Source organism: Leptodactylus fuscus, chromosome 4 (genome assembly GCF_031893055.1).
Source record: "Leptodactylus fuscus isolate aLepFus1 chromosome 4, aLepFus1.hap2, whole genome shotgun sequence".
NCBI classification, from domain to species: Eukaryota; Metazoa; Chordata; class Amphibia; order Anura; family Leptodactylidae; genus Leptodactylus; species Leptodactylus fuscus.
In genome coordinates, this window is record NC_134268.1 from 205,751,385 (window position 1) to 205,770,287 (window position 18,903).

At 38.6% G+C, this 18,903-nt stretch overlaps 1 protein-coding gene across 3 annotated transcripts in view; it reads right to left on the minus strand.

The window, feature by feature from the left end:
• Window positions 1–18,375, minus strand: part of MLLT10 (MLLT10 histone lysine methyltransferase DOT1L cofactor) — a 220,057-nt gene extending 201,682 nt beyond the window's left edge. For all 3 annotated transcript variants that reach the window (XM_075271697.1, XM_075271694.1, XM_075271693.1), the window contains exon 1: window positions 18,244–18,375. In XM_075271697.1, coding sequence (XP_075127798.1) covers window positions 18,244–18,281 — 38 coding nt within the window. In that variant the 5' untranslated portion in view covers window positions 18,282–18,375. The remainder of the gene's footprint in view (window positions 1–18,243) is intronic.
• Between the last annotated feature and the right edge of the window lie 528 nt (window positions 18,376–18,903).

Sequence of the window (18,903 nt, forward strand, 5' to 3'; positions counted from 1 at the left end):
TTTTGTCTGGGGCCCACTACCTCATCCCTACAGCAAATTCCTGATAGTAATAGTTAGGAGTTTAATCCACCTTAGTGTGGTCGGGGTAATCTGTGGGTCTCCTTGGTTTATGAGCCAGATGGAAGCTGCAATCTCAATGCTGATGTCCCTGAAGGCTCCAGGGTCCTGGTGCGACTGCACCCTCTGCACCCCCTCAAGTTACCCCTGCACTATAGGGATTTACAACTTCCTTTGCATTGATATTGTGTAGACTGCTAAGCTCTCATTTCTCAGAAAGATGAGGGTACCCCAATGGTTAATTAGCAACCCTATCCAAAATAGAGAAACTGGAGCCACAAATTGTATTTTCTGTGTGTGTTTTGCACCACACTGGTCTAAAAGCAACTCCTGTACCTTCCAGCTTCTTCTCTAGTGCTCACCCAGTACAGTGCTGATGGAGAAATAATTCAAAATTAATCCCTTTCTCATTTCGAAGGCTAGTGGGACAGAAGAGGTTCCAGTCAGGTTACTTGTATTTCAGAGACCCACTAGTCTATCTAAAAATTCTTCATTAACACGGACTGGTCAGGCTCATGTGAATGCAATGTCCTTTTCTCCATTGCCGAGATATTCATGTATTTCATAATATGCAAATAAGCAGTCTGGAGCACTGTCGGCGGTTCCATTGCTCCAACTGGCTGTAAATGGTTCAGACAATGGCCATCTGAAAACTGTAATCTATGTCCTGATTAACCCATTGTTTTCCTATCCAAGCCCTGGCCTATCCAATATAAGGTAAGTAGAGATGAGCGAGTATATTCCATCGAATACCTCCCCTCCATAGATATTGGTGTTATAAAAAAAAGGCACCAGGGAAGGTTGGAGGGGAATCGAATATTTCCCGCGATTCCGCATAATATTCGTCCGGGTACACCAATAACTATGCAAATGGAGGTATTCAATCGAATGCTACTATGTGATGGAATACTATTCGCTCATCTCTAAAGGTAACTGATAAAATCTAGCTCTGCCTTCTGTTGACTCCACCACTCATATAGAGACACATCTCATCTCCGTATATAATTAGTTTTTCCATGCTATGCCAATATTGTCAATCAGGTACCTGCTAACTCAGAATCTCTTTATCTTGAGTCAGAGACCCGGTCGGTAATTGTTTCTTTCTCGGTAATTGTTTCTCTGTCTTCAAACAGGATGACCTTCAGGTTATTTTTACCCACCATTGCTTGCTTATGCTACAATGTACCTGGAAATAGCTTTGTGTAGGTTTATAGTGCTCAAGAATGCAAATGAGCTTTCCTCTAAAAGAAAGAGAACTATCTCTAGTGCCACCTCTTGGAAGTCGTTATCGTGTGAGTCAATGTCCAGCCCATTATGGAACCCTGAAATATGACTAGTGATTTCAGGCAAGCTACGGAGTCCTCCAAAACGGAAGAAGATCGGGAAAAATGAAAGCGTTTTACACTATCTGCAAAGTGTATGGGATTTATGCAAATCCCATGCGCACTTTGCGGGAAAAACCGCAGCGCAGACATGCTGCAATTTCCAAAATTTCCAATTATGTCTATGGAAACGCCCCTAGATATAATGGTAACAGAAAGTCCGCGGAGGAAAACTCTGTGAACTTTCTGTTCAAAGCGCTGCAGGAAGAACCACGATTAGAGATGAGCGAACACTAAAATGTTCGAGGTTCGAAATTCGATTCGAACAGCCGCTCACTGTTCGAGTGTTCGAATGGGTTTCGAACCCCATTATAGTCTATGGGGAACATATACTCGTTAAGGGGGAAACCCAAATTTGTGTCTGGAGGGTCACCAAGTCCACTATGACACCCCAGGAAATGATACCAACACCCTGGAATGACACTGGGACAGCAGGGGAAGCATGTCTGGGGGCATAAAAGTCACTTTATTTCATGGAAATCCCTGTCAGTTTGCGATTTTCGCAAGCTAACTTTTCCCCATAGAAATGCATTGGCCAGTGCTGATTGGCCAGAGTACTGAACTCGACCAATCAGCGCTGGCTCTGCTGGAGGAGGCGGAGTCTAAGATCGCTCCACACCAGTCTCCATTCAGGTCCGACCTTAGACTCCGCCTCCTCCGGCAGAGCCAGCGCTGATTGGCCGAAGGCTGGCCAATGCATTCCTATGCGAATGCAGAGACTTAGCAGTGCTGAGTCAGTTTTGCTCAACTACACATCTGATGCACACTCGGCACTGCTACATCAGATGTAGCAATCTGATGTAGCAGAGCCGAGGGTGCACTAGAACCCCTGTGCAAACTCAGTTCACGCTAATAGAATGCATTGGCCAGCGCTGATTGGCCAATGCATTCTATTAGCCCGATGAAGTAGAGCTGAATGTGTGTGCTAAGCACACACATTCAGCTCTACTTCATCGGGCTAATAGAATGCATTGGCCAGCGCTGATTGGCCAGAGTACGGAACTCGACCAATCAGCGCTGGCTCTGCTGGAGGAGGCGGAGTCTAAGATCGCTCCACACCAGTCTCCATTCAGGTCCGACCTTAGACTCCGCCTCCTCCAGCAGAGCCAGCGCTGATTGGCCGAATTCCGTACTCTGGCCAATCAGCACTGGCTAATGCATTGTATTGGCGTGATGAAGCAGTGCTGAATGTGTGTGCTTAGCACACACATTCAGCTCTACTTCATCGGGCTAATAGAATGCATTGGCCAATCAGCGCTGGCCAATGCATTCTATTAGCTTGATGAAGCAGAGTGTGCACAAGGGTTCAAGCGCACCCTCGGCTCTGATGTAGCAGAGCCGAGGGTGCACAAGGGTTCAAGCGCACCCTCGGCTCTGATGTAGCAGAGCCGAGGCTGCACAAGGGTTCAAGTGCACCCTCGGCTCTGCTACATCAGAGCCGAGGGTGCGCTTGAACCCTTGTGCAGCCTCGGCTCTGCTACATCAGAGCCGAGGGTGCGCTTGAACCCTTGTGCACACTCTGCTTCATCAAGCTAATAGAATGCATTGGCCAGCGCTGATTGGCCAATGCATTCTATTAGCCCGATGAAGTAGAGCTGAATGTGTGTGCTAAGCACACACATTCAGCACTGCTTCATCACGCCAATACAATGCATTAGCCAGTGCTGATTGGCCAGAGTACGGAATTCGGCCAATCAGCGCTGGCTCTGCTGGAGGAGGCGGAGTCTAAGGTCGGACCTGAATGGAGACTGGTGTGGAGCGATCTTAGACTCCGTCTCCTCCAGCAGAGCCAGCGCTGATTGGTCGAGTTCCGTACTCTGGCCAATCAGCGCTGGCCAATGCATCCCTATGGGAAAAAGTTTATCTCACAAAAATCACAATTACACACCCGATAGAGCCCCAAAAAGTTATTTTTAATAACATTCCCCCCTAAATAAAGGTTATCCCTAGCTATCCCTGCCTGTACAGCTATCCCTGTCTCATAGTCACAAAGTTCACATTCTCATATGACCCGGATTTGAAATCCACTATTCGTCTAAAATGGAGGTCACCTGATTTCGGCAGCCAATGACTTTTTCCAATTTTTTTCAATGCCCCCGGTGTCGTAGTTCCTGTCCCACCTCCCCTGCACTGTTATTGGTGCAAAAAAGGCGCCAGGGAAGGTGGGAGGGGAATCGAATTTTGGCGCACTTTACCACGCGGTGTTCGATTCGATTCGAACATAGCGAACACCCTGATATCCGATCGAACATGTGTTCGATAGAACACTGTTCGCTCATCTCTAACCACGATGCGTTCCCGCTGCGTTTTTTCCCGCAGCGCTTAATCACTGCATATCATCCCGTGGGGCCTTAGCCTAAGGCAACCGCACATGGTGGAAACACCGCAGTTTGGCCATGGCGGAAACCCTGCGGGAAAACAATGCAACATTTTACAGTCACTGAAAGGCGGATGAGAGTCTAGCAAATCCCATCCTCATTTTAGGTAAAAACACACGCAGCGGACACGCTTTAATTTCCAGTTTTGGAATTTGCAGCATGTCAATTATACCTACGGAAACGCCGGTGGTTTCCCTATAGGCATAATGGAAGCAGAAAATCCACCTCAGCGGACTTTCTATGTAATGCGTTGCTGCCGCGTTTTTTCCCGCAGCGCTTTTTTTTGCTGCAGGGCGCTACGCGGGTCCTGAACCTAAATGCGATTGAGCTGTGCTCTGAATGCAGATGTAATCCGTCACTCTCCCATCTCACATTGCAGTCCCTTCTTCTCTCTCCCCCTGGCAGCTATATGGCCCTTACTGTTTGCTTTAAATCTCAGCAGGTTGAAGTTTAAGCTCATAAAATATTCCTCTCTTATCACCAACTAAACAAACAAACTGAGAAAGCCATTCAGCCAAGTCATATAAACGTGAAATACCCCTAGTATGGTGAATGGCACGTTGCAAAACCCTAACCACAGGTTTAGAAACTCATTGTAGCCGTCACCCTCTCCCCTTGTGATTATAATACCATGTGGGGTTGCAGCCATGCAAACCAGAGAGCTTAGAGTTTATGCGCCTTCATGTAGTTAATCTGCTAATATTCAACAGGAACTTAGTGTAACCCCCTTTCCTGTGCACTTGTGGGTGAGAGGAGGAAGCGGTGTTGTTTATCAGACGTTACAAACATGCTCATCCACCCCCAGTGATACACCTATCTAATCTATATATATACACACATATATACACCCTTCAGCCTTTTAACTGACAAATAGTAACAAAAAAAACACACACAGCAAAGGCACAAGGACGCCAACCACATGACAACCACATAGGGGACCTGCTGTACAGATAGCGTGTTCTCAATTTTTTTTTTTTTTCCACGAAGACAAAGGGAATCATTCTAGTTAATGTAAACAGTCACCATGCTGAGCCCTTTAACTTCTATATTGCCTGGTGTATATACGATATGATGTATGCCCCCCGAACACAAGATGACAGACCTTTCATGTCGTGTTCAGTCTCAATTAATATCATTGACGTGACATTAAAAATACATTTCATTTCCTATATGAATGCTATATAATATAATGAAGGTACAGGGAAGGTTCCATATCAGTGTGTGGGGGGGGGGAGGGCGCGTTTAGGCCATGTGGCTTAGTTTGCCTAAGATCTGACAGTCTTACCAGGTCAAGACTTGCTGTAGTTAATTTGTAAATTCTATTATATTTTCTATATATTATCATTGATTTTTATTTATTTTTTTATAATTCAGTTTTTATTGTTTAGAATTTTAGAATTCTAGAATTTTGTTTAGAATTTTAGAATTGTTTAGAATTTTTAGAGAAATTATTTTTGTTGCGAGTGGGAAATTTTTTTCTAAGACTTCTCTAGAAGCTTTCATTGAATTGCTGATACTGGTACTATTATGGGTATTGGACTTTTTTTTGTTGCATTAGAGAGGACTCGTCACCAGGTCTGAAAAGCCCGGTGACATATATCATCTGATCGTTGCTGTCACCCTGAGCGTATTGGTGTTATGTTCATCCAAATCTGTTCGGCCATTCCAAAGATATAAGCCCTGTTAGTGTTGATGCAAATTAGGGTCTACTAGCCAAGTGGGCGGTAACACTGTGGTCTCTCTGTGAGCCGTATGCCATGCAGATTTAGACCTAATCTGTTTTTCCACTAAAAGGGCTTATAACTTTGGAATGGCTGAACAGGATTGGATGAAAAAAACACCAAAATACTCAGGGTGACAGCGCCCATCAGATGATGCATGTCATTTTGCTTTTAAGAGCTGTTGACAAGTCCTCTTTAATGCAACAACAAAAAAGTTGCATCAAAAAGTTGCAAAAAAAGTTGCATCACTTAGAAAAAAAGAAATTGTATGAACAGACTTTGGCCACATTTTCCTTTTTCAGACAAGAAGAATTGCAAATCTTTCCATTATACTTTCTCTTTGTAGGTTCCGTTCCTAGTGTTGACTTAATAGGCTATAATCACATGACCGTGGCCATATAGCAGCTGTCAAAAACAAAATAATTGGACGGTTTTTGACAGTTGTTGTATATCCATATGCAATCCATTTTTTCTGGAACCTCTTAGTCTATTAGTGATCCGTGAAAATGGACAGAAATAGGATACGTCCTAAAAAACAGCCCACCCAAAAAACATGGCCGTAAAAACAGGCCACACAGAAAACATGTCCGTAAAAACAGACCACACAAAGATACAGACATGTGAATATCCCTATTGAAATCAATGTGTTTCAAAAACAGCCATGTGACAACTGTTCCACAAAAATCACACTACCATTTTTGACATTCATTTGAATAAGGCCACATTTTAGAGTCCATATTACGTTCCCAAACACTAGCCTCCCCCCCTTAGATCACCATAGAACTCTATGATGATCCACATGTGCAAAATCCAGATGTTGCAGAAGTAATACATCCCCTAAAATGCACCGTATTTTGGCCATCTGAAATTGTCCTCGGACACACCGCATTTTTTTCTGCATTCCTAAATATGACCAAAACATGTGCAAATCCAAATTTCTGTGTACATTTTCTAATTTACTTGCAAATATCAAAAAAGATAGGATCAGAGAGTTGTATATGCTGGCTAGCCTACTCTGTCTAATAATAAATTTTTAGAACAAAGAATTCTAAAATGATCCAATTTATAATCGAATAATGAAATTCTTGTGTAAAAAGACAAATTTTTTAAAAAATGGAAATTTAAAAAAGCAACAAAAAAACAGAGGCAGGAATAAATCAATTTGTATCATCAAGGGGTTGTATGGCAGGAACAAAATAAATTGTCAACAGGCTCAAAATGGGTTTAAAAAATTAGGCTAAGGGCCCACGTTGTGAAAAAGCTGCTTTTTTTGTTTCAGATTTGGCTGCAGCTTTTTGATGACTACATCAGAATGATAAATATATAAAAAAAAACACTTATACTTCTCCCTTCTGTTCAATCCACTCCTGGTTTTGGCTCAAAAAACAAGAGCAGCAAAATCTGCAACAAAAAAAAGCAGCTTACAGTCCTATGAAAAAGTTTGGGCACCCCTATTAATCTTAATCATTTTTTGTTCTAAAGATTTTGGTGTTTGCAACAGCCATTTCAGTTTGATATATCTAATAACTGATGGACACAGTAATATTTCAGGATTGAAATGAGGTTTATTGTACTAACAGAAAATGTGCAATATGCATTAAACCAAAATTTGACCAGTGCGAAAGTATGGGCACCCTTATCATTTTATTGATTTGAATTCCCCTAACTACTTTTTACTGACTTACTGAAGCACAAAATTGGTTTTGTAACCTCAGTGAGCTTTGACCTTCATAACCAGATGTATCCAATCATAAGAAAAGGTATTTAAGGTGGCCAATTGCAAGTTGTTCTCCTATTTGAATCTCCTCTGAAGAGTGGCATCATGGGCTACTCAAAACAACTCTCAAATGATCTGAAAACAAAGATTGTTCAACATAGTTGTTCAGAGGAAGCATACAAAAAGTTGTCTCAGAGATTTAACCTGTCAGTTTCCAGTGTGAGGAACATAGTAAGGAAATGGAAGACCACAGGGACAGTTCTTGTTAAGCCCAGAAGTGGCAGGCCAAGAAAAATATCAGAAAGGCAGAGAAGAAGAATGGTGAGAACAGTCAAGGACAATCCACAGACCACCTCCAAAGAGCTGCAGCATCATCTTGCTGCAGATGGTGTCACTGTGCATCGGTCAACTATACAGCGCACTTTGCACAAATAGAAGCTGTATGGGAGAGTGATGAGAAAGAAGCCGTTTCTGCACGTACGCCACAAATAGAGTTGCCTGAGGTATGAAAAAGCACATTTGGACAAGGCAGCTTCATTTTGGAAACAAAAATTGAGTTGTTTGGTTATAAAAAAAAGGCGTTATGCATGGCATCCAAAAAGAAACAGCATTCCAAGAAAAACACATGCTACCCACTGTAAAATTTGGTGGAGGTTCCATCATGCTTTGGGGCTGTGTGGCCAATGCCGGCACCGGGAATCTTGTTAAAGTTGAGGGTCGCATGGATTCCACTCAGTATCAGCAGATTCTTGAGAATAATGTTCAAGAATCAGTGACGAAGTTGAAGTTACGCCGGGGATGGATATTTCAGCAAGACAATGATCCAAAACACCGCTCCAAATCCTCAGGAATTCATGCAGAGGAACAATCACAATGTTCTGGAATGGCCATCCCAGTCCCCAGACCTGAATATCATTGAACATCTGTGGGATGATTTGAAGCGGGCTGTCCATGCTCGGCGACCATCTAACTTAACTGAACTTGAATTGTTTGTCCAAAATACCTTTATCCAGGATCCAGGAACTGATTAAAAGCTACAGGAAGCGACTAGAGGCTGTTATCTTTGCAAAAGGAGGATCTACTAAATATTAATGTCACTTTTCTGTTGAGGTGCCCATACTTTTGCACCGGTCAAATTTTGGTTTAATGCATATTGCGCATTTTCTGTTAGTACAATAAACCTCATTTCAATCCTGAAATATTACTGTGTCCATCAGTTATTAGATATATCAAACTGAAATGGCTGTTGCAAACACCAAAATATTTAGAACAAAAAATTATTAAGATTAATAGGGGTGCCCAAACTTTTTCATAGGACTGTATTCGCAACGTGGGGCCTCAGCCTTAAAGATGTAAAAGTCACCAATTCCCTGCTGCTCATGTTATGTTGCTGAACAGGTCAACTGTCTGGTCCCTATTGATACACAGGATACGACCATTCAGCCAATCACTAGCCACACTGGTGATCTGCCACAGTCAGTGATTGGTTAAATGGCATTTCCTGTGTGGCCAGGAAATAGAGACCAGCAGGGAGCCATGTTGCACAGGTATGGGAGCAAGAGATGGGTGAGCTAATATGGCTTTTAATAGTATATCAACCCATTATGAACAACATTTTTTAACCCAACACAGTAGAATTTATGAAATATCGTCTAAGTGTCCATAACCAAAAACAGGTGCAATAAAGTTACATGGCCAACAATATGTAATAACGGCACCTTTTATTGTAAGAAAGGGGCAGATACCAAAAAGTGTAACCTCCGAACAGGCAGGTAACTGTGAAATTTATATTATTTCTTCCTTAGAGAGGAATAACTTCATGAGGTGATAGGGTGGAGGGTCGACATTAAAAAAGTCCTGTGCCTTAAATTCTCTGTAGCCCCATTAATGTTAACGTCTGTGGTTTCCAGGCTACTGAAGGAGCAGCACCAAATGTTCTACACAAAAATAGAATTTTTTTTTATTTTTTTTTTTAAAGAGCCTCAAGATCCTATTAACCCTACAAGTTGATTTTCTCTTCAATAATGAAAAATAGTTAAGCCATACTTTTTTAAAAAAAATCCGTCTTATTATTACCTATTAGGCCAGATTAAAGGAAGGTCTTAAAGCTACTCCTCTTTATTCATCCAATCCTGTTTTTGTTTGAAAAAGGAAAAACATCAAAAACTGCTCTATGTGGCCGAGGCCTTAGGGTCTGTTCATACTTGCAATTTTTTAATGTTTTTTTTTTTACTGATTATGATGGATCTATTGATGGATCCTATTAATGTCCTTGGGAGTCAAGCTGACGACTAAGTGCATCAATCTGCATCAGGTTTCATCAGTCCCACTGATGTTCATTTGTCAATGGGTTTTCAATTATTTTAGGTCATTTGCAGAGCCAAAGAATGTAAATATGAAACTCTATTTATCTATCTATCTATCTATCTATCTATCTCCTATCTATCTATCTATCTATCTATCTATCTATCTATATCCTATCTATCTATCTATCTATCTATCTACTATCTATCTATCTATCTATCTATCTCGTGTCTATCTATCTATCTATCTATTATCTATCTATCTATCTATCTATCTATCTATCTCCTATCTATCTATCTCCTATCTATCTATCTATCTATCTATCTATCTATCTCCTATCTATCTATCTATCTATCTATCTATCTATCTATCTCCTATCTATCTATCTATCTATCTATCTATCTATCTATCCATCTTTCCATCTCCTATCTATCTATCTATCTATCTATCTATCTATCTCCTATATATCTCCTATCTATCTATCTATCTATCTATCTATCTATCTATCTCCTATCTATCTATCTATCTATCTATCTATCCGTCTTTCTATCTATCTCCTATCTATCTATCTATCTCCTATCTATCTGTCTATCATCTCTAATATATATATATATATATATATATATATATATATATATATATATATACTATCTATCTATGATATATTGATATATTATGTGATATTCATTAAGCTATGCACGTACTGTATATGTAATATTAGGAGATATATTTATACCTATGATGTATCTACCAGGTCGTCCCCTTTACTTGAATAGTTTATATTCTGCTTTACAATTATTATCTTTTATTCTCTGTATAATATTTTACCTTCTTTCCTAAAACACAAAGTGTGTGACATGCCCCTGACATCTTTACATGAGCCTTTTCCTGTGCAGTGTTTACCTCTGACATACTCCAGAATGTATTCTAGCTATGACACATTGTATCTTAAGTACTGCATCGTTCAGCACTCAAAGGGTTACCCTTGGAATTGTACCATTAAAATGTAGTTTTTTGGTCCAGATCTCAGGAATCTCACTCATTCAGATCACTGAACCTTGACAGCTACACATGTGGCAAGTTCCTCCTATTTAGACTCGGCCTGTGTTCTTTTTTTTCTTTTTCTTTTTCTTTTTTTCTTTTTTTTTTTTTTTTGGGGGGGGGGGGGGGGTCTATGCAAGTTCATTCTTGTGCTATTTGCCACCTTCAATTTTATTTCAATTAACAGTTAATATGAGTACGGTCTCATGATAAATAATGAATGACCCTGAATAAAATGTCTGATGGTTCTATTAATCCTCTCATTCACCTTCATAAATGCCTATATAATTATGATGCAATCCACTTGTCTCTTCAGCTGCAAACTTTGAGATATTTTTGGCCCATGGAAAAAAAAAAAAGATAGCTTCAAGGCCTGTGTCTTTATTACTGGATTATTAGGCGGCACTTTCTACGTTTTTATTTATTTATTTATTTTATGATAGCCATAAAATCATTGGTTTTGTTCACTTTTATTACAATCACTAAATAATATAGGGACATACTACTTTTCAAAAATTTAGAAACTTTTTTTTTTTTTAATAAAAAAACAAATAATATTGATTGTTAAAAAAAAAAAAAATTAAAAATCAGGCTAAGGCCACACATGGTGGAAATCCAGCTAAAAAATACTGCAGAAAAAAAAAAAAAACTAGCAAAAATTATTTTGCTTTCCACAGCTTATCTGCTGCGTTTTTAGTTTGACCTTCCTCACCTAAGTCTATGGAAAAGTGCAACATTCCCACATATAAAATTAAAATCCCGCGTTTTTCTAATGAATATTTTTAAAAAACATGTGGCCTATTTTTTTATACAATATGTGGATGAAATGACATAAAATTTTTCATATACTTTAAATGGATTTCTGCAATATGTGACCGCAATCTAAAATATTCTTTAGTATTTTAATTAATTAATTAACTAATCCATATATTTATTTATTTTCATACATACAATTATTAATCATGCTAATAAAAATGTATAAAATTAATAAAAAGCACTGTGAAGAAAATATAGCTGTGATCAGACATGATAAGCCACATCTTCTTCATAGCACGCAATGAGATGAGACCTAAAATTCACATTAGGGAATTTAGCGAAAAGTAATATTCACATTAGAATTTTTTTTAATGGTAAATTGCAATTTTTTAAAAATATTATTATTTTTTTTTTTTGTTTAAATAATTCTTAGATATACTTATAGTTTACCGCTTGTGTCCCTGCTATTCCCTTGGACACAATTGTTGTATAATAAGCAGAGGGGTAACTTGAAGCTTCTGGGCCCCAATGCAAAATTGGAAACAAGTTCCCAAGCTATCATGCACCCTTGTAATATTGGTCTCCGTATATGGGAAAGAGAGACATTTTGGGCCTAAGTATGACGGAAAGCTCCGCACCCTCTATAGTTAGTCCTCGAGTGGTTTTCATGTTGTATATCATGTGTATTACATGTGTCATGTTGTAGAGTAGCATACGTGATATAAATTGTAAGCTTATAGGGCGTCCTCCTCTAATTTTTCGTAACGTTTTCATGCATGATGTATCTATTACCTATAATTCATTGCTTTATACCGTACATTGCTAAGGAAGGGGATGCAGCTAGTAATGCTAATAATTCTAGAAGATGTCTAGAATTTGGGGGAGAGAGAGCTCCTTGTCCCTGAGGTGGCTCAGGAGCCTCTGACTATTTGGAGGGGTATCCTGTGAATGGAACCCCTGACCACCGGTGACGTCACGGGGCCCTGATCAGGGATTCTCCTGAGGACCACAGAGAAAAAAAAGAAGGGGGGGGTTGAGAAAGAGCTCTGAATGGAACTCTGAGGGAAGGTGAAAGGTCAACCCGGGAGCTCAGTGGTGACCACGTGATAAAGCAGGGGATGCACAGTGTGCTATAGAGCCTGCAGCTTAACCCCTGCAGCACAGGCCATTATTACTGCATGTATATTTAATGCACAAGTCTATCGCATCTGTGTGTGCTTTATCACTGAGATAAATAAAGAAGGCTGACCCTGATTCTGCAAGACAGGGCAGCGCTGTGTGCAACTTGTTAGGATTCCTTGCAAAACTCAACCTTCTGGTGTGCAGACAAAGCCAAATGATACAATGCTATATATATATATATATATATATATATATATATATATATATATATATATATATATATTATATATATAGTTAGAGAGAGACATGTTGCATGCATGCTCACTGGGATAAACATACCCATAAACTAGGCATGACATAGTCATTGTGTTCTTTTTTATGCTTTTTAATTTATTCATTTAATTTATCTATTTAATTTTTTTTTTCATTTTTTTTTTTTTTAGAAAAATGGTTTTTCTACACAATGCACATTGATACCTATTACATTACACAGCTTTCTCTTCGTCCACAATGGCACACTATACTACTACTATTTTATGCCCACAAGACTAGTAGATATATAAATAAATTGTATTTATTTCTATGGGATTTCAGCTGATGAGAAACAAACAGATCTAATAAAAAAAATTGCAATTTTTTTGGAATAAATCCTATTTTCTGTGCTGATTTTTAGATAGTTTAGTGGTCCATTTTTAAAAAATGTTTTTACTTGAACAGTTTGCATGAAATATTTATTAAGTTTTTGAGCGTTTGTCCAACCCCTTTCATGTATACAGTGCTTTAACCGATAAAGTGCATCAGTTTAGGAAAAAAATGATCCTCAGTGTGGACAGGGCCAATATGGAGGTTTAAGGATCCTGTGAAAATGGATTCTGATTGAACTGGTGAAGGCTGATGCATTTTGGCATCAGTTTTGAACCCCACAGAAGTAAATGGGATGGATCAAAGGATCTTCTTTTTTTATGTTTTTTTACAGCCTCACAGAGATAAACACTGGTGTGAACTCTGCCTGACTCACACAGGGGCAGTCACACGACTTGTCTGACTCGTCCGCACAGAAATATATATATATACAACATATATATGTACAATTTAATGCAAAGTAACAAAACTTCAGCCATAAGAATTTATTGCGCACAAAAAGTAAGTAGAAGAGTAATTGCATTTTCATGTATATGTCCAAAACATACTGATAAGTTAATAGGATTCCTATGAAGTTGGCCCTAATGTATATATGTATACCCCACTGGAGATAGTGGGTGATATACAACACTTTGGATTATGTTGCCACTATATAGGCAACAGGAAACAAGTCCATAAATTCTGTACATTAAACCTCATTACAGTCAGTGTTTAGGGAGTAGCAGTAAGTTCACAGAGTCACAGATGTAACCCCACAAATGGGAGTCTAGTACTGATGCTAAATTTATGTTGCAAATATTTTTTTTTCCGACTGGGGTGGAGGGAGTTATTTTACAATAGGCGTCACATGCAGTTCCTAGGCCACAATACAAAATCTGTACCAGGCCCCGGCTATATTGGTCTTCTCATAGAGGTCTAATGTAACTCCCCAGAACCTGCAATATCTCATCTCTTTACATTGCTATTTTGCATTAAAAAAAAAATCATGTAGGCCAAAACTCCTGCAATGTTGCAAAATTTGGAAGGGAATTTGATATAGTCACCATTATTGCACATCTGGCGGCTGCAGCAGACACATCAGCAGCCCCGACAACACAATTAGGTCACATCCAAACTAGTGTTTTTTTCACAGTATGTTTTTGTTAAAACAAGTAGCGGTGACAGATCCTATTCATTTCTATGAGACAAGCTGCTGCCAAAGTGCATTAGTTTCCATCAGCCTGCAGAGTCACAAGACAAACCCTTTATCAGCATAGACCTAGCCTAGCCAGGACTGAGAGTATACGGTATACTAGAGTCAGCCTAGCTACAGAATGACATAATATACACTAGTAGTATCATCAGTTTACTAACAAGATGCATATGGAGTCAGTGAGTTTGCAAGGTACAAGGTAACTTTTACACGCATTAGGCCACAATAATTATATTTTACTAAAATAATAACGTGTGCTGTGACTTGCCTGTTATTTGGGATCTATGGACATTGATAAGTATGTATTACTAATGTCACTGTCCCACCTCCTCCTCCTCCTCTAACCCCAACCCAAGCACACAAGCACTCTCGCCCCTCCTCTCCCTGCCCTGGCTGCAGCTCTTGGCAATACTACAAACAAGGGGATTATAGAACATATACATGTGTCAGGCTGTAAGCAGGAAGGTAGCATCCTCATGTGTGCTTAACCCTCTCAGTGCCAGCCCAGCGTGAAGGCTCGCCTAATGATCAAAGAGTTGCATTTCCAAACTTTGCAAACTCTTCAGACTGGATTATAGCAAGTGAGATTCATGCACTGACTCTACACAGTGGTATGCACAAGTCACAATCTATTATGTCATAGGAAATAACAGGGTTTCCTATGTGTTGTGTTAGCACACGTTTCCCAACTTGGATGGATGGATAGATAGATAGATAGATAGATAGATAGATAGATAGATAGATAGATAGATAGATAGATAGATAGATAGATAGAATACATGCTTCATATAGGATAGATAGATAGATAGATAGATAGATAGATAGATAGATAGATAGAATACATGCTTCATATAGGATAGATAGATAGATAGATAGATAGATAGATAGATAGATAGATAGATAGATAGATAGAATACATGCTTCATATAGGATAGATAGATAGATAGATAGATAGATAGATAGATAGATAAAATACATTGTATATCCCACTGACTAAGTTTCTCATATAAGGTGCTTGCCCTGTACTAAGCTGCAGAATATGTTGGAGCCATATAAATAATGTATAATACATAAATGTGCTATAAGATGGAACACATTCTACAGCAAAGCTAAGAGTTGTAATAAAATTGATATTACATTGTTATGCTGGATTCAAAAACTTTTTGTTTTTGTACAGAGCACATGTGCACAATAAGGATATACCACAGGCCTAGAAGTCACTGTCAGCAGGACGATACATGACAATACCATACACTATACATACACTATATCACAATACATGACAATACCATACAGTATACATACACTATATCACAATACTATACTATACACTATACAGTATACTTACACTATATCACAATACATGACAATACCATACACTATACAGTATACATACACTATATCACAATACCATACACTATACAGTATACATGCACTATAGCACAATACCATACACTATACAGTATACATACACTATATCACAATACATGACAATACCATACCCTATACAGTATACATGCACTATATCACAATACCATACACTATACAGTATACATACACTATATCACAATACATGACAATACCATACACTATACAGTATACATGCACTATATCACAATACCATACACTATACAGTATACATACACTATATCACAATACCATACACTATACAGTATACATACACTATATCACAATACATGACAATACCATACACTATACAGTATACATACACTATATCACAATACCATACACTATACAGTATACATACACTATATCACAATACATGACAATACCATACACTAAATTATAGACCTTTTATTATAAATGGACAATTATTGTAACACCTATGACACATTGTTACTTCTTCTGGAAGGTGGGGAGTTAATAATATTTGATATAAAGCTTTATTATAGGCCTGGTCATTTACTTATAGACTTGCCCATGCTTTATATAGAGGGACAGGCCTTTCATCGTGCCTTTAACCTGGATTCAGATTTTTTTCCCCCTGAGTTTCCTATTCAATTTCTACTTATGAATGAATGGGATTTATGAGGGACATAGGTCTTTCTAAAATAAGAGACGCCTTATGAAATAACCCTTATTTTCTTAACAAATTGGAACAGTCTGTGTTACCTTGATCTATATTATTATGTTTTCTCCAGATACTGCACCTATAAATGTAACTCTATAGATTAAGTAGTCTTTGCAGGTCCGCTGGATTACTTAGATAGTGTATTGGGGTTTTTCCACTGTGTAGTATTATAACTTGTAAATGTGTAGGGTGACCATACATGTAGAAATACCCCAGACACATGGGTTATATGTACTCTCATTTATAGTTATACAGGACCATTGCTTATCTCTTTTCCCTCTATATTTATTTATGACATTGTATATTTTTTATTTAATTATTTGTTTATTTTTTATTTTACATTCTTCCTTCTTTCTACTATTCTTTGCTATCTGGCATGTTTTCACCACCCTTTGCACAAAGTACACATTACATTGATATACAAATGGATAGATATAGAGATAGATAGATAGATAGATAGATAGATAGATAGATAGATAGATAGATTCTAAGCATTGCACCCCATGCATACATGCAAGAAAACCTTAAATCTCAATAGGCTGCAATCTATAAATTGTGTGTACCTTATACTACATGTGCAGCTAAATGGTTAGGTCATTATGCATGCATTTTAATACATACATTTTAACTTACAAGTGACCTATGGTGATATCACCCTAACACATTGCCCTTTGCTAACTTACTAAGCTGCCACCATGCTGCCCCTTGCAACTTATGTTGGCTGTCATGATATTATATCCTGGCATGTGCAGCCTGTAATGATGTCTCCTCTGCCAAGTAGGATGCCCTGTGTAATGTTAGCTGCCTAAGGAGATGCTTTCTTTAGTCCTAACTGACTAATAGAGTATAATGTGCCATCCAGGAGACTTTTCTAATGCAAAGTGCAATTCTTGGAGACTGGTAAATTGTGGCTGTGTAATCCCAGGGATTTGGCATGCTTGTGCCACTTTATCAAACATGCAGATGTGTAATAGAAAATCATGTGTGTGCATATACTAATATATATATATATATATATATATATATATATATATATATATATATATATACTGTATCTGTTTATCTAGCTATGTGCATATATAAATATATATGTGTATAATTTATTTATAAATATGTATATAATTTATAGAGCACTAGTAGAACCTGGTCAAGACCCTTCCCATAAAGCGATGCCCAATCCTGACTAATACCACTAATAATAATATAAAGTGCCCCATTCCCTTGCATGCCATGCATAATGCCCCCCTGACCTAGTGTTTGTCCCACTGCAATATACATTATCTAGGCACCTAATATACAACCCACCCTGTCCTTTTGCCCCTCGGTTTTGCAGCCCCCTACTCCTAGACGTGCAGCCCGGCCAGGCAGCTCCTCACACCCTGGATCTGCAGTTAATGAGCCCCTCTCCCACCCCCACCCCCTTAACACATTCTGATCATTTTACCCTGTGTTGTCCTACATAAAACAAAACAACTTTCCCTGCACGTTCTGCTGCTGCACCAAATCCTGCTCCACATGCAAGTTTATTCTAACTTTCTTCCCTCACTTCGTGCAGCACATTTATGGCTGTAAACTTATCAGTGTTGGCTATGTTGTTGCAAATTATCGATCAGCCGCCGATTCCAATTCCAAATCGTTCAAATCGCACCAATAAAATTCAAATAAAAGCTACAATTTTTAGAGAACAATGTGCAGTGAAAAGGCGCACAAAAAAAGACAGCAAAAAACATTTGCGAACCGAGTTAAAATTTTGCAAAAAAACAAAATCGAATGTGAACCCGGATGGTGATGATCGCCTTTGTTCCTCTATTGTCTGCAAACAGCACAACAAAGTCTTACCTTCCCTTATATCTCATCCAAGATCCAGGGCTTTCCATCCAGTAATAGTGCTAGATCCAGGCTGGCAGAGCCCAGGACAGGAGTTTACACACTGGATCCCATTTATTAATCGCTGGATCCTGCTCTTTCTTTAGGATTAAGTTGCTGAGCACGTTGTTGCAAGATGGAGACCCCCTCCTTGTGAATCTCTCACGTTTAGGACCTCCAATTCCACCCAGAGAGGGAGAGAGGGAGAGCAGAGAGGCTCTGAACTTTCTAAAGAAGGGGCCTGCTCCTTTCCCTCTAACTTGGGAAATCAACTATTTCTATGCACTTTTCCAAGGCATTGTTTTATACATTGTAGTCAAAGAAAGGGTGAAAATATGATATATAAAAAATATACAGTATATATACATTACTAAAAGTAACAAAAAAATATCAGAACATTCCAAAATAGGAGCCCAGGAATTGTGTCCATCACATGTGTATTACAAATCGTCAGTCTGCTGGGGAAAAAGAGTCCAATATATTTATATATATATGTTATGTCTGTGCGTATAGAGATCACACAAAGGACAGGGAGAGGGACTGATAGAAGATGAGATATAGAAAGAAATAAAATAATAGATAATACATCAGATAGATAGACATGAGGGAGATATTACATAGTCAATGTGAAAT